The following is a 23,046-nucleotide window of genomic DNA, read 5'->3' on the forward strand; positions in this document are numbered from 1 at the left end:
AAGTCTTGTGCTTTTTAAAAAGTAAAGGTTTATAAAAGGAATTACTTCAATCCATGTGATTTTACATTATGAACGCTTCTCCTTTTCCAGTTTTGTAGTTTTTCTATTTAGTTTAGAGTTAAGCAGTTGCATCTGCAGTTGAAACTAAAGTGGCATTTCATGACATTTTTATAAGCAACTGAAAGTTCATGTAGTTAGGTTTTGGAAAAGAAGCAGTACCCACGGTCAACTACACTAGGTGAGGACTCTTCTGCATCTCTTCCCATGTGGTTTTAAGAGTCCTGTTTGAGCAGATTCCTCAGTGAACTCAGTAGCAGGTTTTCCTGGCTGACCTGCATTGTAAATCAGTAGGATGTGTGTATATACATGCAGTAAAAATTCTAAATACTTTTTCTTTCTGTTCTAGGAATAGCAGGCATTGATCAAGTATTAAACGTTCTTCTCACTACAGCCATGTTTGTCGGTGGCTGCGTTGCATTTATTTTGGATAATACCATTCCAGGTCAGCATTTTATCTGAAATAATAATGGCTTTTCTGAGTGAAGATAGCATTTTATGGAGGCACATGAGGGAGAAATTACTGCTTTTGTTGTTGACTTCTTTAATGCCTAGAGCAGACTGCTTAACACCTGTGTGCCTCAGTTTTCTTGAGAACACTTTGAATCTTTTTCAGGTTAAGGTCTCCTTCCTATTAAATATACAAAATAGCTGATAAAAATCAAACCAGAATAGTTGTCTACAGAAGACAGAGTAAAAATATTTTAAAGATCCAAACCTGCTTCCGTTTATTTGAGAGGAAAAATTTGCCTCAACTTCCAGTAACAAAATAAAACAGATAATGGCCATTTCCATTCAACATTTTTTTCCCTTCTTCCTGCCTCTTTGAGGAGTCTAGAAGATCTTTCTGGTACTTTGCTGAGCATGGTGTCTGTGATTTGGGGGTTTCTTTCTTTGCTTAACCTCTGCTAGGGGGGCGTGTGTGTTTACATAAAGATATTCATGTATATATAACTTTTTTTCCTCCTTTTATTTTGACTTCTAGGAAGCCCAGAAGAAAGAGGAATACGGAAATGGAAGAAAGGGGTTGGTAAAGGAAGCAAGTCACTGGATGGCATGGAAACATACGATTTGCCTTTTGGCATGAACTTTATTAAAAAATACAGGTGTTTCAGCTTTCTGCCCATCAGCCCTACCTTCATGGGTTACACGTGGAAAGGCTTCAGGAAGAGCAGTAACTGCAGGAGTTCAGATGAAGACTCAGAAGCTACAGTATAGCCTTAGTTGAAATTATATTATCTAGTTGTAGTAAAAGATGTATTTGCAGTTTCTTGCTGATTAAGAAGCATTAAAGTATATGTTTTGTATATCTGCATTTAAATTCTGGAACCAGAGCTGAGACGGATTTAAACAAAAAGAAAAAAAAAAAAAACAAACAAAACACAAACCACACACACACAAAAAAAGCTTTCCTGTTGTGGGTGATGGTAGCCAGATCTAGTGTCTCTGGGTCAAATTTGCAAATGCTCCTCTCTTTGATTTTCAAAAGCTCTAGATACCTGCGCACCTCAGTCGTATTTTAAATGGGGCTTAGGTTCCAGAAGTATGTAGGTGCTATTGGAAAATGTTACTTTAAATGGTGATTTTATTTAAAGTCATCGATGCTGGCATTTTTGGCGCGTTCATTGCTGGCAATGTTAAGTTACGCCAGAAAATTTGAATCCTGTGAGAAGGAAGAGGGGGGGATTGAAAAAAAAGGGGGAAAAAAAATTTACTTCTAATAATGTCAAATCCCGTATAGATTGTTTTCCACTCATGATTTGCACATTCCGTATTTTCAGCCACCTGGAAACCAGACTCGGTTGGTGCTGGCAAATGATGAGAGTATTTTCTTGAATTACCGATAGTTCAGTCAGATGTCGGCTGTTAAGACAAAGTTTCTTTCATAATTTTACTGACAAAACCACACGACTGGCTTCTGATAGCTTAGTGCTGTAGAAGGAATCACTTATTTCAGGTCAGTTCGTATTTTTAAACGTTTGCTTTTTCTGCCTGGCATTTAACCACCTAATTACAGTGTCCAGGTGCAGGTTTTCTTTTAAAGGGACCCACGTAGCTTGAGTTTCACAGGGATGGGAAATGTTTAACTTCCAGGTGGCACCCGGTAACAGTTTTTACAGTGCAATGCCTGTATTCAGCAAGACGTTTCCTGGACAAAAATGCTAATTTGTTGAGCAGTTCTAAGCAATTAACACCTGTATCCATGCAGCTTTCTCTGCAGGGAAAGCCATGCGGTCAAAACACTGCCGGCATTCTCTGGTTTGGAACTGTGCAGAATTTTCTTGATCGGATATCGAAAGCTGACGCCACTTATGAGTGGCTTACGTTGCATGGCCTCTTTCTTCTCTCTTTGTGAGGCTTCTGCAGAAGCTCGTTAGTGCTGTGGAGGTGATCTTGGAACAGCAGAGACACTACATTTGATGTCCTCATCCACTGGATGGTTTAACGGGTATTGGGTCCAATCAGGGCACCATTCAGATTTTTTTTTTTTTTTTTTTTTTTCCTGGAATAGTCTCAGCTCTGATGTTATGTGGGTGTTCATGCTCATCATGCATTCATAATTTAAAGTTTTATTCATGTTTAATGTTCTTACTATTGCAAGTTAGTTTTAGAGTTCAGTGTGGCCCCAAAAAGCATTTTCAAGCTGTGGAGATCATCAGGGAAATGTAGTGTAATGTAATTTCAAGGCCAGTATGCTCTACGGTGCTTGCGTTTTGTATTCCTGGAAAAAACATAACAGTAGATCCTGTAATTCACTAATATATTTATCCAAGTTTTGACTACTGGACAGGAGCGCAGGAACTCTGTTTTCTCTGAGTCTACTTCCAGGTGAATTTGTTATTGGTTATTGAAGCATGGAAGGGTCGGGGTGGGGAGGGCGAGGAAAGAGCTTAACGGATCAGTACTGAATAGTGTAGAGTCGGAATGATTCCATTGATATCGTTCTCAGCATGCCATGGCTGTTTCCAGAAACTATTTTATACCGCTTTTTCCATAACAAAGCATGTGTTTGTTCCTGCTTCAGGGAACTTTCAGTAGTTTGCAGTCTTGGTGTCAATTGGACTATCTCAAAAGCTGGTCGGAAAAGTTATTGTGTAGTAGACAAGGTTAGCTTGCCTGTGAAACAGTCATTTTTATCATTCTTAAATTTTTCCTCTTCAGGTAGTAAGGTGTTAGATTTCCACATCCACCTGCAGATAGTTTGAGTGCGGAGACCTCTAATCAGTGGCACGAAGCTTCCAAATTTCCCAACTTTGTGCGCAACCAAAGATGTGTGGGAGACATGGGGGAGCTAAATATATATAAATATACATATATGTATATAAAAGGAAAAAAAAAAAGCCACCTATGTATGGTGGTTGTAATGATGTAAAATGCCAAAGTTGGTTATCTATAAATGTTGAGAAAGAGAGGCGAAAGTTTTTTGTCCAAAACAGTGCCACCTCAGAAATACTGAAGTGTCAAGGCCAGCGATGCCGCCGGGCACAGTGCAGCAGTGACACTCGTGTCCCGAGGCTGTTCTAGCTTCTCCCCCCGGTATCCTTTTGATAAGTTAAATGCTTACGCAGTCAAGAGACAAGGCGATGGGGAATAGCATTTGTTTTCTCTCACCTTTGGCTGTGATGCTCCGTGTTGCCTTCACTTGAGAATTGCTAAGATGCTTCAGTCAAATTACGGGGCAACGAATCCAGCGGTATTTTTTCCTCTCTGGAATGGAACACCACTCCTTTCCTGCAGCGTAGGAAAGACTGTCCGCGTAGGTGAAGTCCGATTGCTCTCTTTTAACTGTTGGATTTAATTCTTTTTGTGACTTTGGGTCCTATCGTGTCGATTCTGTTGACTGGCTGAGAGAAGCGCGGTAGCATTCAGCCGGCGCGTTTGCTTTTCCAGCCACTTCCCTCGGTAACGCTACACGAAGGAGCGGTGGTCAGCAGTCATTTTTGTAAACAAATTTGTGTACGTAACACCTCTCCCCGTCTTGCTAGGAACACGAACGGTTAAAGATGAGCCTCGGTTTTGCAGAGGAGATGCACTGAAGCACCTGTAATATATAGTGAGGGGTTACAATGGAGTCATTGGCAGCACCTTGAGCATGCAGGGCGCGCAGCAGCTGCACCGGGGCTATTGCTCGTATTTTGCTCCCCAGCGCCGAGGGGTGAGCAAAGGACGGAGCTGATGCATGGGTGCCTTGGAAAGAGCAGCTCTCCTTTGCCTTTCCAATGCACCTGACCCCATCCCAGCGCTGCCACCTGCAGAAGTTGCGTTGCTTTTCGTTGCGAGGGTGACATCTCTGAATTTCCCCCAGTTTTGTGCACTTGCAGCAGGTGATATCCTTGTCCCACGTCCGCTTTTCTGCGCTGGCATGGTAGTGGCAGTTGGGAAATGCCCTGGCCGGGGGGAGCACAGCGTGCAGCAGCTGCTGGCAGATGCCCTGCAGAGGATTAACTGCAGTTTCAAAAAGCGTTTAAATACTTTGTGTTTGCTGGTTACGTCCAGGCTTTGATGCGTAAGGGTGGCTGGATATAGAAATCTGACCGTAAATGCAGTACTGTATTTTTCCTGTAGATGTTATTGCCTGCCTTTAAACTGCTAAGCTAAACAAAACCACATAGGGAAGACGACACCTGAGAGATGAGTTAAGAGGCGATGAGATGTTTCAACCAAACTTTTAAGATGGAAGGGCAAATATTCATGGTAGAAATATCATTTTGTCATATCAAAGATGGTATCAATGTATGCAAAACAAAATAACTTGGGACTTTTGATATTCTATTGTATTTTTTTTAGGTTAAATTAAGAATTCTTGCTAACATGCTGAAACACGTTTTCTAAAGCAAATACTTGCAAATTATACCTATAGAAATTTAGATTTCATAGCTAACAGCTATGGCTGATTAATGTTGTCATATTAGAGTGCGTTGGCAGAGGAACTTAATCAGGTACCTCGCTCAGAAAGTTCAAACTTCAAACCCAGAATTTGCTTTATGCCTTTTAATACTGATTTTAAATATGGCAACTTGGTTTGTACATGAATATTGCAGTATTTTATTTCCATATATTAAAAATAACATTTCCACTCAGGATAAATGATCGCAGTTTTCCTGGGAGGGAGTGGTATGATTGTCATGACAATGTCATGTGATGGTAGAATTTCTTCATTGACGAATCTATAGTAGTTGTGTATACTTTATTTACCCATGTTTATGTTTCTACCAAAAAACTAAAGGGTTTCTTTATTGTTCATCTCCCTACTGAGATCTTGGTACTCCCGATGCAGAATTGGCGCTTGCAAACTGAAATCCTCAGTACTATTTATACCACAAGGAGCATCAGTGAGTGCAACCGGTCATTTGTAGCATTGCATCGTTCATAAAAAGTGTGGAAAACCTCGTCGTTTGTGGTATAAACAGCAGTCCAGGCACACGTGGTTTAAACCCGCCGGTTTCTAATGGTTTGAGCGAGCCGTTGGATGCCTGCGCACGATCTAAAACAACCTGTGCCTCACACGATTTGTATATCGATGTAGAAAATGCATGTGTGACAGACCAGCACAACCTACGGCGTTTCTTTTACGTGGCCTTCTTAAACCAGAAGCGATTTTTTTTTTTTTTTTTTTTTTGGGTGGGGGGTGGGGGGTGGGGAGCGTTGGGTTACTCATTTTTGCAGAAAATGTCCCTCTCGGTGCATGTTTCTTAGTCTTTCTTAAGGCTAATGGCCTTTTCGGCCGTGGGACGACAGGTACTCTGTGCTCTCATGTTTATATCGTTGCGATAGGTCATTGCAGTATTGGAGGAGGCCACGAGTTTGCCAGTGTTTCGCTTCTGCCCATGAGTCTATACGGCTTAGTGCTGGGCTGCTTTTGGGTATTGGGACCCGTGTTCAGAGCCATCCCAAATATTCCTGTCTAGTTCTGATTTGACTGTGACTGTGCATCGTCATCCGTACATATTGATATGAGAGATATATTTAGAATTGCCTTGTGTACTATCTGGCATTTACTGCATCTTTCCAGGTAAATCATCATCTTGCTGCCAGTCCAAATTATTGTACTTTTGTCTGTTTATAACAACCTTTGGCGTAACAAACTATTGACTGTTCTTAGGCAGTGGGGATAAATATGATTTTTTTCCATGACTTTTTGTGACTGTCTTTGGCTGTAAAACTTTTTTGTTAAACAGCAAGAGGTTTTTTGTTTTGTTTTGTTCTTTTTTTTTCTTTTTTTTTGTTTTTTTTTTTTTTTGTTCTGAGATGTGTAATTCTTTCACGGAGTTTTTTTATTTCGTATTTTTTTCTAACATTGCTTCATTAAACAAATATTTAAAAATGTAATATTTGGACCAGATGTTGTGAATAATAGTAGATAAAGCTATTTTATTCTGTATTTTTAAAGCTGTTCAGTATAAATAAACGCGGGCATAGATGCAACTTGGCAGCGTGGTGTTACACTTCCTTTTAAACATCGCCTCTGAAGGAGGATCCATGGGCTGGGAATCTAGGTAATGTGAAGACCGAGCATCTCTTCTTAGCAAGTGCCACCCAAAAAAACAACCCCCAGGCGTCATCCTGACCCTTTGCAGCTCTCAGTCCAAGCTTGTACCACAAAGACACGTTAAATTTCCTTGATTTACTTGGAAGAGGCGCCACTTACTGCCCGCACCTCTTGCTTGCTCCTGTCCCTGCTTTCAGTTGAGGCACCTCCGCGACCTTCTGCGTGGGGACCTGTTCCCTCTCCTTGGGCAGCCAAGGGGCAGCAAAACTCCCAGTAAAACCAGGTTGCACAGTCAGCGCTGATGTGTTTGTGAGCAACGTCCGTGCAGCAGAATTCCCGTGACTCGCTTCCTAATTAAAAACCAACCTTCGAGCTCTCTTAGTACACTGAGCTTTGAGTTGTGCTTCTAGTCAAGAATAGGAGCAGTTAGCAAGAAGAGAGAAAGAGCCTCCGGTTTGAGGTAAAGCCTTAGGATTGGGAATTTGCCAAAATTCTTGCCCTACCTTTGGCGATGTGTCACCAAAGTGAAGTCTCCGGGGCGGCTGGTGCCCAGCACCCTGGGGCACGGTGTCTTTGGAGATGTCCCGTCGCTCCGCTTGGGCTGCCTGTACAGATTAATTAGCTGAATAGCACCTTGCCTCGTCACCAGCGTTTAAAAACAGCTGACCTAGCGCCTTGCCTCATCCCCAGCCGTTTAATGAACTTGCTTCGTCAGGAGCTGTAATACTGAATTGTTGATGTTAGACTGGAGCACCAGTGATGTGCGGTACCCGCCTGCCGTGAACTGGGACCGGGAGATGCTGAGGATACACAGCGCCTTCAGATGCCTGTCAGCCTTCAAGGGATTATTTTAAAGGGAATTAAGACACCCAGGTACCTTTTTAATTTATGTGGAGCCCACTGCAGCTACTCTGAAAATGGTGTAGTCAGATGGGAAGAAAATGGCAAAAAGTCCCTGGAATGGGGTGGGGGGTGGGGGGTGAAAGTAGAGCCAGTGCCGAAGCCAGCGGAGCAGCTGTTGGACCAGGGTGAGGGATTTCTAATCGTTCCTGAGCTGGGCTGTGTTTGGGTCTGTGATGAAAACCACTCTGGTCTAAATCCTGATTAATCCCTCCTGCTACTGGGTCAGAGCTCTGGAAAATAATTGCGTCTTGTGTCGTGCCGGAATCAAAATTCAGCATCAGCTGCATCAACCCAATAAGAAATTCAGCATCAGCTGCGTCAACCCAGTAAGACGGGCTTTATCCCAGGCAGGATCTCAAAACCTGAGGATTTTCAGAATGCCTGAAACATCCTCAAACGGGGACAGCGACCGTGTTTCAAAGAAACACGTCTTAGGTACAAACAAAGGCGTTTTCTGGAGCCGTGGCTCTTTCCCATCTAGTTCCTGGAGGCTGCGTAACATCTGTAACGGGCAAACAGATACTCCTAAGCTCACCTGTATCCAGCTGTGTAATACTGTTACTGACAATTAGCTTGGGGGGTCCTCAAGCTGAAATGATGGGAAGCTGCCAGGGTACGAAGGGGGTTTGGATGCTTGCTCAGTCTGGGGATAAATACTTGAATTTTGGATAATTTTGGAGCTGGTGCTTTATGCTTGGGCCTGACCGAGGTCCTTGACCTGCAGGCTGAGCTGTGGGAGCAGGACCAGAGGTAAATCCGTGGAAGATGACAGTGTAAAAGGCATCGGCTACATCCCCTGCGTGGCTTTTAGTGCAGAAACGCTGATTTCACCTGCAAAACGGGTGCCCTAACACCGCGGTGCGGCTGAGCGCAGGCTCTGGCTTCAGAGCATCGTTTTCCCGGGAGACTTTGGCCGGCCGGGAGGGATGCTCGGGCGCTGGTGGGGCCGAGATTTTGGTCTTTTCCCATGGGTTCGGTGCCTCTTGGTTCGTGCTGTGGGTAAGGGGCTGGGAGCCTGTCCTGGCCTCGCAGGTTGCAGGGGGTCCTTGTGTGGCAGGAGCCGGTCACGTTCCTTGCGTGTCGTGAATTATCCCCTCCACCCAGGCTCAGTGCTTCCCGAGTTGAAGGCAGCAAAATCAGGATTTAACCCCAGTTCTGCAACAAAGTTCCTCCTTGTGCTCATGCAAGTGCCCACAGCAAAACCCCCTATTTATTGGGGGGGGGGGGGGGGGCGGGGAGTTACTCCCCCCTTTGCTCCAATGGCACCCTGTGAGCTGGGGGCGGGGGGAGGGTGTATCATAAACACTTTCCCTCTCTTTGGGGCTAAATCCCTGGGGTTTGGGGCTGGGGTTTGCACAGCGCAGGCGGCTCCATTGTGCGGCGTGGCCGGGCTCTTCCTGTGACAAAGGGCCTCTCATCCCCGCCGGCCCTCGAAGATGCTGCTGGAATATAAATACTAACCCCGTTCCGCCTTGCTTCTGCCGAGTCAGTGTTTCCCCAAGCCAGATGGCTCCTCCTGAAGTTCTCGTCTTTTACATAAAAATTCCCCAAAATAAGGGGAATAAAAAAAAAAAAAAGGCTGATTACAATCGGTGGTTGTAAAGATTCGCTTGTGTTGCTAAAGCAGCTGTTTAGTTTATTTCTTGGTTTTGTTTTTTTCTTCCCTTTGTGTGGGCTGTTTCTAGGCAAATTCCTTATTGAGAAAAAAAAAAAAAAAAAAGGCAAAAAAAAAAAAGCCCAGAGAAGCCACAAAGCGCTGGGAAAGGTCAGGAGCAGACAAAGGCGGAGGGACGTGGCCACACGCCGCTGCTCTTCTGGAATACTTAATGCCTCCGCGCTCCCCCAAACCCTCCCGCAGCGACGCGGGGCGGATGGGCAGGATGGGACCCGCAGCCCAGGAGCGGCGGCTGGAGGCTGAGCGCCGTTTCGGAGGTAACCGCCATCCCCAAGCTGCAACATCTGCTTCCAGGCAGATTTTTAATTATTATTATTATTTTCCTTTTCAATCTCCCTTCTCCGGGGGTGGTTTTGGATCCAATGGGATCCCACGGCCATGGTTGGGAACTGGTTGCTGCCAGCGCTCGGCCCCATTGCACCGTCCCGAAGGCAGAATGGTGAAGTGCGATGCCTGCATGGCTCTGGCACGGAATATCCCAGGGTTTGGGGGGTTTTAAGGCAGAAATTACCACTTTTGACTGTGTGATGCTGCACACAAGGCTCCCTCTGGGAGTCCTACACGGAGCTGGAGCCAATCAGAAGAGCTTTTCCAGCCTGGATGTGTGGGATGGGGCATCTCATGGGATCCGGCTTCTGGCAGCAGGGATGGGGCATCCTGTGAGGTCGTGGTCCGTGGATGGGGCATTCTGTGGGGTTCTGGTCCTGGCAGCAGGGATGGGGCATCCCATGGGATCCTGCCACCAGGGATGGGGCATCCTGTGGGGTCCTGGTCCTGCTACCGGGGATGGGGCATCCTGTGTGGTCCTGGTCCTGGCACCGGGGATAGGGCATCCCGTGGGATCCTGGTCCTGGCAGCAGGGATGGGGCATCCCATGGGATCCTGCCACCAGGGATGGGGCATCCTGTAGGATCCTGGTCCTGGCACCGGGGATGGGGCATCCCGTGGGATCCTGGTCCTGCCACCAGGGACGGGGCATCCTGTGGGGTCCTGGTCCTGCCACCGGGGACGGGGCATCCCATGGGATCCTGGTCCAGGGGTGCAACCTGGGTGCCAGAACCAGGGTGTCCTTGGAGATCCCAGTCCCAGAGCCTGGGTCATCCTTCAGGATCCCATTCCCGGGGCAGGGGAACTCCCTGGGTGCCGGGGTGGCTCATCCTTTGGGGTCCGCAGTCCTGGCCCCCACTAAGGGCTGTCCCTTGGGATGCCGGTGCCGGGGAGGGGTGTCCCGGGGTATCGCAACCCTGGGACCCCGCTGCGTGCCCGCAGCCCCGTCCGCGCCCCGCCCCGCTCCGCCCCGCCCCGCCCCGCTCCGCCCCGCCGGGGGGCGGCCCTCCGGGGGGCGCCGGCTGCGCTGCGGAGCGGTGCGGAGCGGGGCCGGTGAGTGCGCCGAGATGGGGCATCCCCATCCCCACCCCCACCCCCATCCCGCTCCCCAGCCCACGGGTACCCCGGCGCCAGCCCGCAGCCAGCAGGCGGGGAAGGCTGCGCCCACCCCGGGGGGGGCTCCGGACCCCTCGCCCCGGGGGTGTCACCTCAGCACCCATCGAGCACCCTCGGCTTCACCCTTCCCTCCAGGGCTGGTGCCCCCCGCGGGCTGGAAGGGAGCCACGAGCACCCGCAGGTCCCCAGCCTGAGCACAGCACCTTCGCTGCGGCCCCCACCGCACCCAAGCTGGGGACCCCCCAGCTCCTTTCCCATAGCCCCCCACAAGCCGTGGGCCGGCCAGCAGCTCCGCTGGGGGGGTGGTGGTGGGTGTCTAACCTGCTGAGTGTGGCCAAGGGGTCCCCTCGTGTCCCCGAGCATGCCAGCACCCCGAGGGCATCACCCCCCATCGGCTTGGCCACCGCTGCCCACTGCCCATCTTTCCCCTTCCCAGGACGGGGCTGAGCAGTTGGGCTGGAGAACAATAGCGGCACCAGGAACAATGGAGCAGCCACACCTTCGCGCGTAGGGATGCTGGACGGGCCCTCGGAAGAAATCCCAGCTCCAAAACAGCGCCTGGGCCGGAGCCACCGCGGGCGCTGAGCACAGTTGGTCGAGCGAAGGATCTGCTGGGACAGGGTGAGCGCTTGGTTGTGTCGTGCCGCTGGGCAAAGCGGCTTTTAGAGGCTCTGGGTGCCTCCCAGGGAGGAATTTTCGCCTTGGGATGCTTTGCTGCGGATTGCATCGGGGTCGAAGTGCTGTTGGGCCGGTTCAGAGCTGCCCTGGGCTGAGGGAAGCGGTGGGGTTTGTGCAAGAGGGAGCATCACGGCCTCCCCGGGGAGCGGGATATTCCCACAATCCCTCGCACAGCTGGGGGGAGCCTCAGCTGCGCTGAAACTGCGTCTCGCCGGAGCGGGGAGATGCCTAAGCGGCAGTGGGGATGCTGCTGAAGCATCTACATGCCATGAGAGGGGACCAAGACCCCCACTCCCCCCTAATGCTCCTTTCTTTGCAGGAGCAGGGAAAACTCTCCCTCTCTTGCTGAAAACACCATCTTTGGGGTTTTTTTCTTTTGTTTTTTTCTTTCTTAAAAAAAAATATATTTTTTTATTTTATCTGTGTATCTCCCCAGGAGCTCAGCACAAGTGAGTGCTGGTCCCCACGTGGCCAGGCTCCCTGTGCCCCATGGGGCAGGTGGGGTGCAGGGATGTAGTGTCCTAGGAAAATCCCTAGGGAAAACCCTAAGAAGGGTCTTAGGAAGGTTATTTTTAGGGAGAGGATTAAGTCTGGGGTCTGTCAGGCCTCAAAGCGACTGCGGGAGCAGCCGATGGCTCGTGTTAGAAGGCGGAAAGGGCTGAAATCCTCCTGCCACGTGTGCAGGGGGGATTGATTTGCTCTGAGGTTGTTTTTTTTAAAAAAAAAAAAAAAACCTTTGCAAGACAGCAGCAAAAGCTCAGCCTGTGCTGGGCACCAGGGAAGCACGTCAGCTTGGAGTGGGGAAACTGAGGCACGGGGGTACCAGGAAATTAAGATGGTGCCGAGCTGCTGAGGTTGAGCAACCGATTGGGCAATTTGTGCGCTGCCAGCCCGTTGGTTTTGGTAATTTCCAGCCTTTTGCTAAAGCTGTGGCAGAAAACTGGGGGGGCTGCTCTGTGTCTGGGGATCTCTGGACGGCCGCCACTGCCTTCCACCCACAGCCCAGTGCTCTCAAGACCCAAAAAATGGAGAATTTGCCCCTTTCCTCGCTGCTCGGAAGGGGATGTGATGACAGAGGCGACGGCGGCAGTGTCGGGGTGGTAAACAGGAAACCCAGCTCCTCAGCCCTAGGGGGACGAACCTGCATTTCGGGGCTCCCCTTCCATCCCAAAATGAGTGTTTTTTTCACTGGAGTTCACCCCAACATCCTCTTTAAGGGACCCGGCGCTTTGGCTTCACTCCTTCGTGAAGCCAACGCAGCAAAACTCCCCATGTCACCGAAGGCTTCACCCCAGGCTGCGCTGCTGGCGGGGTTTTTTGTTGGTTTGGGTTTTTTTTTTTCAGCCACTTTGGTGTATTTTTGGCAAGGTTTTTGCATGGGCCAGGCAGCTGTGCCATGTAACCCTCCCTTGGCGCAGCAGTGCCTCAGCGGTGCCTTCCTCAGCGCTTTTCCATCCGCCTTCAGGGGCGAGATGCTCATTTCCATCATTCCTGTATCCCACAGCTGGTACCCCCACAGCTGGGTCCCTGCCTCAGCAGGTGCCGTGCAGCCCCCGCACCTACGTTTACCCCCAAACCAGCTGCAAAAATCTCCTCCCGCTCTCCTTTTTGAGAAATAAATAGAATTATTATGAGGGTTATTCCCTGTGGGAGGATGGATGGATGCAGGAGAGGCGGGTTCCGGCTGTGGGAGGAGGGTTGATGCCGGCCTTTGCCGGGATGCTGGCGCGGCTCCTCAGCTGTCAGGAAGCCCGAAGCTTTGTCAGCTTTTCCGCCACGATGTGCGATATTTTTTTTTGGTGGCAAGTTTCTCTTCTGCTTTCTCCAGGAGCGCTGGTGGCCGGGCCGGCTTCCTGCCCTTCCCCTGCTTGAACACCCGCTTTGCTTTTGCAACCTCTTCCGTGGCTCGAAGCACGATGCAGAGGGTTTTTCCTGTTGCCTGTAATTTATTTGCTGGGATATATCCCAAAGTACGGGGTAAGAGGTGAGGATTGCTGCTGTGCTGAGGATCTAGGGGCAGGTCTGTCCTCTGACACAGGTTTTACCGCACGGCCTTGGTTGAGTCATTTATCCGCTTGGATTGTGTCGTGGTTGTTTGGTTTTTTTTTCAGGAAAATGGGTTTGTTTCCCAGGGGATCAGGAGGAAGCACATGGCAATGCAGGGGGGGTGGAAGAAAACAGCGGTTTGTGGATCAAATGCTCTTTTCTCTCCTGGACTTCTCTTTCGGGACAAGAGAAGCGAGGCGGGAGACCCTGGGAAAACGAAATCCCGCCTGTAGGAGAGTTTGTACAAACACCTGGGGAAAAGCACGACCTGGGAAGCCCTTTCTTGTTGCTCAGAACCGCCCCGATGCGGCATTTCAAGGTCTCTCCGGTGCCTGATCTCCTGAGGGCTTCGCCCGAAACCTCATTTCAATTCCACTTTGTAGCATCCAAAAACCGCGCTTGTGCTCCAAGCCGGAGCCTCTCCCCAGGTGGGATTCTGGGGGGAGTTTCCAGGTGTTTACACGACAGCGATGGAGATGTTTTGGCACTGGAGGGAACACACAAAAATTCAACCGGCATCGTTAAAAAAACCTCAAGGAACCAGCCCAGCATTTCTGGCTTCTTGGGGAGGTCGGCCCCGTGCCCGCTGCCTGGCATCGGGCTGGCACGGGGAAGCAAGTGGATCCAGACTTGCGTGTCCGAAGCTTTGTAGTAAACCCCTCGTAATGAATGGAGAAAAGGAATAAATCTTGCCTATAACCCCATCGCCTCCAGGTCTGGCATCTCCAGGGTGCTCCGTGGATGCTCAAAATGCAAATGTTAGCGTAAGCGTATCTCCGCCGGTATTAAATTTTCAGTGAGCTTACAGTGCTGCTCCCCTTATCTGATCTCCCCTCCCTCCCCATCGCTTTTCCTGGAGGAGCCGCATCAAACTTCACCCGTGGCTTCATCCGCTGGAGCCTCTTCCCAAGCACTCTTCCAAACCCCAGCAAGTTGGTTTTTTTTTTTTTTCCTCCCTGTTATCCGTGGGCGCGTATCAGGGATGCGGTGACGGGGAGGTTCACGCCGATGCTTTTCTCTCCTCCCTCTTTGCCATCCAGCTCCCATGAAAGAAGAGCGGGAGGATGGATTACGGCGGCGGCGAGTACCTGGTCCCCTGCGGAAAAGACAAATACATCTCCAAGTAAGATGCTCGGTGTGGCTGTACCGCAGGCAGTCGGTGCTGGTAGCTGGGGCTAATTCGCGATATTCCCAGGGGTTATTTGCGATATTCCCCAGGGGTTATTTTGCCTTTGAGCTGGGGAGCGACCCTGGGGTTTCACTCCATTCAGTTGGATTCGGAAACAAAAAGTCGTTCCGGGGCAAGAAACGGCAATTTCCTTTTTTTTTTTTAAAAAAAAAAGGGGTTGTTGATGGGATTTTGAATATTTTTTTTCTTAGGAGTGTGGCCAAATGCTCCGTAAACTGTCACGAAATACAGGTTTCACTGAGAAAGTCCCCATTAGTAATTGCTCTTTCGTGCTTTGGTAAAGAAGTAAAACGATTCCTAAGTTTCAAGGAACGTTTTGGAGGAGGTAAAGGCAATATGTGTTCTTTTTCCTCCCTTTTTTCTTTCTCATAACAAATCCCCACGATTTGGGCTTCTTTATAACGAGGCTGATGGTGCCAAGCATCCTTAAATTCCGCCAGCCAGCCCAGCTGAATTAACGCCAGCTTTATGAATTAACGCCCGAGGCATTGCTTCCCCATGATTCATAGCTGTGCTTAGGCAGCCTGGGTTGGGATTTTTGTTTTTATTTTTATTTTTTCATTTGCAACTGGAGCAGGGCTCAGACTTTTCATTGGAGCTGGAGTTCAGGGTCTGGAGCGAGGAGCCAATGTGATAAACTCGCTGGTGATAACTTGTGACTCCAGCATGACCCAAGGGCTTGGGCACTCCAAAAATTTAATTGTTTTTCTGCCTTGTGACTGACTCCACAGGGGGCTGATGGTTTTCTTACCTCTTTTTGCAAGGTTTGTGGAGGGCAGGGCTGCGGGGAGCTTGTCCCTGTATTCCTGGCTGCCAAGAGCAACCCCCTGGTTGAACCTGCAGCAGATACCCTCAACAAGGGAGGTCTAGAGGCAGCAAAAGACTCAAATTTGCCTCAAATTAACCTGGTTTGGGGGCGCCCAGCAGTGTAGAAGGTTCATCGCCCAGCCTGACCCTGGGAAAAGCAGTTCCTGCTTTCTCCCAGATCCCCAAAATTCCCCCCTGGCCAGCTCAGGGGGCACGCCACCGGGTACCAACCCATGCCGGCAGCATCCTCCCTGGCTCCTCCACACCTTTCTCAGCATCTTTCCCTTTTTTTTTTTTTTTTTTTTTAATTTCTTTTTCCCAGAAACGAGCTGCTCTTACACTTGAAGACGTATAACATCTACTACGAAGGGCAAAATTTGCAGCTGCGGCACCGGGAGGTAAGAAGCCCCTGGAGCAGGCGCACAGCTCAGCAGGAGAGACAAACCAAGGGAGCTGGGCTCGGTTGGGATTTGTGAGGTTTTAGAACCGTTGCCCGCCGGTCAGATCCGTGGCTGTTTGTCTTCGGGGTGCTGAGCTGCCCATCTCTCGCGCAGGAGGAAGGCGAGCTGATCGTGGAGGGGCTGCTGAACATCTCCTGGGGCTTGCGGCGCCCCATCCGCCTGCAGATGCAGGATGACAACCAGCGCATCCGCCCGCCGCCCTCCTCCTCCTCCTGGCACTCAGGCTGCAACCTGGGAGCCCACGGGTGAGTAGAGGGAAAAGGAGACACCTACGGGGTGTGTGTCGTCCCCACCCCCCCTCCCCCCATCCCCCTCCCCATCCCCCAGCTGCGGGTTGTAGCCCCAGCTGCCTTGTCTCTGTCCTTTTGCTTCCAACGCACAACACCCCGAAAAAGCCAAGTCGAAAATAAAATTGCTTGGTTTCACTTTGCAAACCGCCCTCCCTTCTTTTGCAAAGACCCCCTGTCTTTTGCAATGATTCCCCCTTTTTGCCATTACCCCCCGTTTTGCAAAATCCCCCCTTTTGCAAAACTCCTTTTTGCAGACCCCCCCCCTTTTGCAAAGACTCCCCTTCTTGCAGACCCCCTTCTTTTGCAAAGACTCCCCTTCTTGCAGACCCCCTTCTTTTGCAAAGACCCCCATTTTTGCAGCCTCCCCTTCTTGTAGGCCCCTCTCTTTTGCAGACCCCCATTTTTGCAAAGACCCCCTGTCCTTTGCAACAATTCCTTCTCTTTTTGCCAAGACACCCCCTTTTGCAAAATCCCTCCTTTTGCAAAGATTCCTTTTTGCAACCCCCCCCCTTTTGCAAAGACTCCCCTTCTTGCAGACCCCACCTCTTTTGCAAAGACCCCACCCCCATTTCTGCAAAAAATGTACAACTTTTGCAACTATTCCCCCTCTTTTGCAAACCCCCCCTCTTCTGCAAAGACCCCCCCATCTTTTGCATCGATTCCCTCTTTTTGCCAAGACCCACTCCTTTTGCAAAGCTACTTTTTGCAGACTGCCCTCTTTTGCAGGCCCCTCTTTTGCAGACCCCCATTTTTGCAAAGACCCCCTGTCTTTTGCAACAATTCCTTCTCTTTTTGCCAAGACACTCTCCTTTTGCAAAAATCCCTCCTTTTGCAAAACTCCTTTTTGCAACCCCCCCTTTTTGCAAAGACTCCCTTTCTTGCAGACCCCTCATTTTTGCAAAGCCCCCTTTTTTTGCAAAGCCCCTCTCCTTTTGCAACCCTCCCCCTTTTGCAAACATTCCCCCCCCTTTTACACCCCACCCCCCCTTTTGCAAAACTGGTCCTTTCTGCAAAGGCACGTTTGCCTGCCAGAAGCTCTCCCGGGCCAGCCTGGGGGTTCCCTTGGGTACCAGTTTGATGCTGGATGTTGCTCTGGGCTGCAGCATCTCCCCGTGATGCCAGTTCCCAGCTGTGCCCGTGGACCCCTGGGCTGCCCACCAGCACCCCCTGGCCCAGGGGGGTCTTGCCTGTTTTTTGTGGGTTTTTTTAGATGTTTTCAAAGGGAATAAAGGGGCAGGTTCAGCTTTGCTTGGGCAGGGTGTGCCTGGAGCCTGCAAAATCACTGCTTCAGGCTTCAGCATCCCTTCCTGGGAAGAGGGCAGCTGCGATGAGATGCTCCAAAAGGTTTGTTGGGATGGAATTTATGGATTTATGTTGCAGCTAGCCTGTGCTGTGACCCTACAGGGATGGTTATCTGCCAGATCCGTAGGGAGAATGGGCTGCTTCCCATCCTGGATACGGCAGTGTGGGGGCTCGGAGAGGGAATTCTGGTTGTCGTTCCCTCTGCAGCTGCATCCTTACAGGGCACCCAGCATTTTTTTTTTTTCATTCCCAGGTCTGTGCTGAAGCCCAGCACTTTGCCAGACATCCAGGTTACGGATGCAGATGCCACGCCAAACACGGAGGCTCCCAGGAGTGCTGCAGGTGAGCTGGGCTCCGATCCGGTTGGATTTGCCCAGGCGGTTGGGATCGGCTGCCTTATGCTCCAGGGTTTTTTTTGAGAAAACACAAAACAGGCATTTTTTTCCTTCTAGAAATCAGTTTCCCCATACTGCTCCAGGTTATTTCAAGCCATTTCCCAAGCGCCTATATTTAATTCATTATTATATTTAATTTATTATGAAATTGCAACAAGAAAAACGCTCAGCCCGACGGCCCAAAGCCTTTCCCAAGGGATTTTGCTCGGAGAAGGGGCCGCAGTGGGATGTGGTGAAAAGCAGCTTGGAAAGAAATAAGGGGATGGAGCAAAGAGCCTCGTGGGATCGTAGGGAAAAGGATGTTGGAGCTTCCCTTTCCCGGCGGCTCCGCTTTTAGGGAAGAAGAATAGGCACTCTTGGGAAGTGTGATTACCATGGGGAAGTCAACATTTCTGCAAAGGTTTTTTTTATTTTTTCCCATCCCGGATTTTCCTCTGAGTGAAGGGGGAAGGTCTCCTCCGCCCCGGCGCTTCCTTAACCCCTTGCTTTGAGCGTGATTCAGCGCTGAGAGGGACACAAGCTGCCCCACTGGCAACTCCCACTGGGAAAACCTGCTTTATGCATTTTTCTCATTCAACCGGGCATTTTGCAGATGTTCCTGGCTTCTTTTTTTTTTTTTTTTTTTTTTTTTGAGGAGAGTGCTTGTGGTGTTTTTATGGACATACATCCTGGAGGAAGAGAAGAACCAGCTAATCCCTTTGACTTCGGGATGCTCACCCGCTTCCCGGCTTGGGGATGAGCTGAGCCCTTGCAAAACTCATTGATCCATGAAACCCTTTTACTTCATCCATGACCTTCCAGTTTTCACCCCCCCCCCTTTTTTTTTTTTTTTATTTCCTGTGCCTGACACTTTTTTTTTCCCTTTTAATTAAAGCTTGCCCGGGCAATCTCCACAACACATCATACCGTAGAAAATAACCCAGCGGCTATTTCAGCCAGCCGTATGACGTTAATCCTCTGCCAGCGCATAAGAAAGAAGTCTTTTATTATATTTTTTCTTCCAAAAAGCCTGTAAAAAACAGCGCATAACGCGCGTGCATGGCTCCTCGTGAGTGCTTAGTCACCGTGGCCCGTGGCGTGCAGCTGGAGCGGGGCACACCGGAGATTTTTCTTGCTGCAGACATGCTTTGAATTAAAACATCCAAGCTCGAGACTGGAGTGGTTCATTAAAAATGGATGAAGAGCTGATTTATAATAATCTGGACCTGGGCCAGTTTTCACGCAGAGATCTGAAGTGCTGGCCTCATTTGGCTGTTCTCATTAAAAGGGGAGGAAAAAAAAAATTAAAATTATGAAAAAGCGAGTAAAGATGCTCGAGTCGCCGGGAGAAGAGGCTTTATCCAGGTAGCAGCCTGGATTTGTGCAGTTAATTCTGAATTAATAGCCTCCTTCAGGAGCTTGGGGAGAGCAAACCAGTAGCTGCTGTGGTTTAAACTGGTGGGTTAAATCCGTCCTGGGAAGTTTGTAGAGCTGTAATTCTGGGATGGCGACTTGCACATCCATGGAGGGACTCCCAGCAGCAGAGAGATGCTGGGGTAGGACCCTGTGGGGGTCTTGCTCACCCCCAGTTCTCAGCCCCATCCCCCCACCGGATCTTTTCCAGCCCCCAAGTCACAACCAGAGGAGACACCGCAGCTGATGCGGACACGGAGCGACGTGGGCGTCCGGCACCGGGGCAGCGCCCGTACCCCCAGCGAGCAGCGCCGCATCCGCCGCCACCGCTTCTCCATCAACGGGCACTTCTACAACCACAAGGTGAGCCCCACGCTCCCCGAAAGCTCTCCCAGCGGATGGGTGGGGAGATCCAGGGAGGGGGTTACATGGATTTGGTGCTCCGTAGACATCCGTCTTCACACCGGCGTACGGCTCCGTCACCAACGTCCGCATAAACAGCACGATGACGACCCCCCAGGTGCTCAAACTGCTCCTTAATAAATTCAAGGTATGAGAGATATCCCCCCCCACACACTCCTGGGTTGCTCTACATGGGGAATTTATACCCGTATATATATATATATATATATATGGGATATAAATATATAGATATATAAAAAATGCAATAGCAGAGCAAACCAACGGGATTTTTTTTCTAATTTCTGGGGAAGCCTAGGGTAGAGAGGTGGCTGGTTAACAGCGATGTATTTCTCCCTTCAGATCGAAAACTCGGCGGAGGAGTTTGCGCTGTACATCGTCCACACCAGCGGAGGTGAGTCTGCCAAAAACCTCGGCCCCAGCACAGCCCTGTCGCCCCCCGGGTCCAACGCCGGCGCTTTTGGTGTTGCAGAGAAGCAGAAGCTGCGAGCCAGCGACTACCCCCTGATCGCCCGCATCCTGCAGGGCCCCTGCGAGCAGGTCTCCAAGGTCTTCCTCATGGAGAAGGACCAGGTGGAAGAAGTCACCTACGACGTGAGTTTGCCGGCACGGGATGCTCAGCCCTTTGGAATTGGGATTGGGATGCAACTGGGGCTGGAAAACTGGGGGGAGATCTCCGTGCTGGGGATGCAGGGATCGCTGCGCTGTGTGATCCTGCCTCTCCCCATGAAAACGCCCCATCCTGGGGGAAAAAACCTTCTTCTGCGCTTAAACCCTCAACCAGGAGCAGACACCCCCAGCCCTGTTCTGCCCCCCTAAAGCTGACCACAGAAGAGCCATTCCTGTGCAGCCTTTGGTGTAATTAATTTATTTTTTTTTTTCCCAGCCGCGGGTTTATGGCAGGAGCAAACAGCTCGTTCGTGCCATCTGCCGGCTCCCTCCCACCCCACCGCCGCTTTGCTCTTAAATCAGAGCCTGGATAAGATGCTTTTGGGGGATATTGGGGCTTAAACAGCCCAGACAAGGCACTTTTGGGGGATATTGGGGCTTAAACAGCCCGGAGTGACGCGCTGGGGGTGTGCAGGGCTGTCTGTATCAAGGAGCCGGTGGGTAAAATGCAATAAACCACAGGTGGATTTTTTTCCCAACAATTAGCCAGCACGCATTTGCACAAGCTGGTGCACGTGCTGTGCAGGGGAAAAGTGGTTTATTTTAAGTTTTCTGGGTGTTTTTTTTTATTTTAGGTTTCTGGGGGGGGCGGGTGTCCTTGATTTCCCCAGTTAAATCTGGGGAGGGGATGCTGCAAGGTTGCCTTCGGCCTCGCGAGGTTGGGGCGTCCCCCTCTTCATCGCCCGGCTGGCGTTTCTCTCCACCCCCCCAGGTTGCTCAGTACATCAAATTCGAGATGCCTATCCTCAGGAGCTTCATCCAGAAGCTGGAGGAAGAGGAGGATCGCGAAGTGAAGAAGCTAATGCGCAAGTACGCCGGGCTCGCTGGCGTTGGGGGGTGATGCTGGGAGTTAAGGACGTTGTCGGGGGGCATTTCAGTGCTGAAAATTCATCTGCACGGCCTTGCATCCCTGGTGCAATTTGGGTTTGGTGTGATTCTGGGGGTTTTGTGGCAGTTTGGGTTAAAAGCCCAGCGTGATGGTGCAAAAATCCTCTTTTCCTTGTCCTTCGCCTCCCCAGATACTCCATCCTCCGGCTGATGATCGAGCAGAGGCTGGAGGAGATTTCCGAAGGTCCGACGGCGATGTGAAATGCCTCACCAGTGCCCCGGCTCCGGGTTGCATCGCACAACTGTACCGAATCCTGAATCCCCATCGTTCCCGGAGCTCTCCCGATACCCGCCTGGATCTCTCCAGCTCTGAGCCAACCCATCTTCCCCCGCCTTCATCTGCGCAGCATCCTCAGGGGCTCCTCCTTGGCAGACGGGGCTTATCCCAGCAAGGCTCTGGCTGGTGGCAACTTCTGCCAAAAGCTCAAATCCCTGGAAATAATGGGGGAAAAAAAGAAAAAAAAAAAAAAGAGGAAATCCGGGGCTGGGTGAGGGCTGCAAGCATTCGAGAGCAAGAATTTGGGGCTCAGTTTGAAGATGCTCGCTTCAGCCATGCCCACACGTGGCTGCTGGCAGAGGACCCGCTGCTCGGTGGCAAGAGAGCACAAATAATTCCTCTTCTTTTTTTTTTTTTTTTTTTTTTCCCAGAAAAGCACATTTCTATTGCAATAATTGGCAGGTGATGGGAAGCTTTTGTAAACTGAAAGGGTTGGCTGAGAACTGGGGCTTTTTGAATACTTTTGCTGCCAAAAGCGAACCTGGGGACTGACGGTTGGATTTACAGCAAAATTGTAAATCACATTTTTCCGAGTGCGTCCTCTTAACCTGCATCGGTCGCATAACCCCCTCCTCCCCCCATTTCTAATTTGCACTAATTTTAGGGATTTAAAAAACAAACAAACAACACATACACACACAAACCATGATGTCAAACCTCTCTAGTAGCTGTAACATGCCAAATAGCACTCGCAGGAGTAGTTGACGGCGCTGAGCATCTCCCGAGGGATGCTGTGCAGGATGCAGCGGAGGTGGCAGCAGGAGGGGCAGGCAGAAATAAAGAGTTTTTTATTTTGCAGCTTGATGTTGCAGCAGTGCCAGGACCAGGACTGGCTCCTTTACCACCATCACACCTGGAAGAACCTTGTTCCTCCCGGGCTAAACCAGCAATATTGATTTTATACCTCGATGTGAACTAAAACTCTTGACTTTTTCCCTCCCTGGAGTTTTTGCAACGTATCTTTGTAATTTTTTTTTTTTTTTGGTTTATTTTCATGGTACCTTTTCCACCTTTAACGTGTTAAGGAAAGTGTTGTACAGCGAGCAAGCTTTTTTATGTCTGCGAAGGATGACTGTGGCGTTGCTTGGTTGATTAACAAGAAAAGAAAATATGTAGCAATTTAATACAGACTGAACCCCCCCTGAGTTCGAGTTTGGTTTGTTGGAAATAAAGCACTTTGCGGATCGAAATGCTGCTGCCGTGGGCTCCGGGGGGGGAGGGGGGGCTGGGAGCGATGAGTGGGGAGAGCAAAACCTGCCTGTGTCCCAGTGGAAAAAGTTTCCCAAGGAGAAATGCTCCCGCTCTGCCGATTTGGAGACTCACGAGGGAATTGCCGGAGGATCTGGGGGGATGTTGGAGGGTTTGTCCAGCCCTTGGTGACCACCTACCCCCATGCGCCACGGTCAGCGGGCTCCATCCTCTGGATATTTCTTTTCCAGAAGGCAAAACTCGCCTCTAGAAGCACACTCTTGCGTTGCTTTGTCTTGATTTAAACAGGTGGCGTTTTTCAAGGGGATCTGTTCAGATTTTTTTCCCCTCCTGGAGGCTGAGCTCTCTGTGTCCCCCAGGTTGTCCCCAGCCGCGTTTTGCTGGCTCCCCAAAGCCGCTGGCCCATTTATCCAGCCCACTGAAGCCCGTTTATCCCTCCCCGTGCAGGAGGGGGA

The 23,046-nt window shown here is 50.1% G+C and overlaps 2 protein-coding genes across 7 annotated transcripts in view; both read left to right on the plus strand.

The window, feature by feature from the left end:
* The window catches only part of SLC23A2 (solute carrier family 23 member 2), a 61,199-nt gene extending 54,716 nt beyond the window's left edge, over window positions 1-6,483 (plus strand). For all 4 annotated transcript variants that reach the window (XM_080370160.1, XM_080370157.1, XM_080370159.1 and 1 more), the window contains 2 exons: window positions 407-502; window positions 1,043-6,483. In XM_080370160.1, coding sequence (XP_080226286.1) covers window positions 407-502; window positions 1,043-1,275 — 329 coding nt within the window. In that variant the 3' untranslated portion in view covers window positions 1,276-6,483. The remainder of the gene's footprint in view (window positions 1-406; window positions 503-1,042) is intronic.
* Window positions 6,484-10,382: 3,899 nt separating this feature from the next.
* Window positions 10,383-22,522, plus strand: RASSF2 (Ras association domain family member 2). Of its 3 annotated transcripts, none has more exons than XM_080370170.1 (12): window positions 10,383-10,505; window positions 11,005-11,189; window positions 14,273-14,415; window positions 15,611-15,686; window positions 15,843-15,994; window positions 17,595-17,683; window positions 19,340-19,491; window positions 19,577-19,678; window positions 19,891-19,942; window positions 20,021-20,142; window positions 20,930-21,027; window positions 21,237-22,522. In XM_080370170.1, the coding sequence occupies exons 3-12, from the start codon at window positions 14,357-14,359 to the stop codon at window positions 21,304-21,306; spliced, it is 972 nt and encodes a 323-aa protein (XP_080226296.1). In that variant the 5' UTR covers window positions 10,383-10,505; window positions 11,005-11,189; window positions 14,273-14,356; the 3' UTR covers window positions 21,307-22,522. The 3 variants fall into 3 exon arrangements, with proteins under 3 accessions (XP_080226296.1, XP_080226295.1, XP_080226297.1); XM_080370169.1 differs by having other exon boundaries at window positions 14,333-14,415; XM_080370171.1 differs by lacking the exons at window positions 20,930-21,027; window positions 21,237-22,522 and adding an exon at window positions 20,435-20,913 and having other exon boundaries at window positions 14,333-14,415.
* Window positions 22,523-23,046: the final 524 nt, after the last annotated feature.

The sequence above is a fragment of the Falco punctatus genome (genome assembly GCF_963210335.1).
Source record: "Falco punctatus genome assembly, chromosome: 20".
In the NCBI taxonomy this organism is placed as follows: Eukaryota; Metazoa; Chordata; class Aves; order Falconiformes; family Falconidae; genus Falco; species Falco punctatus.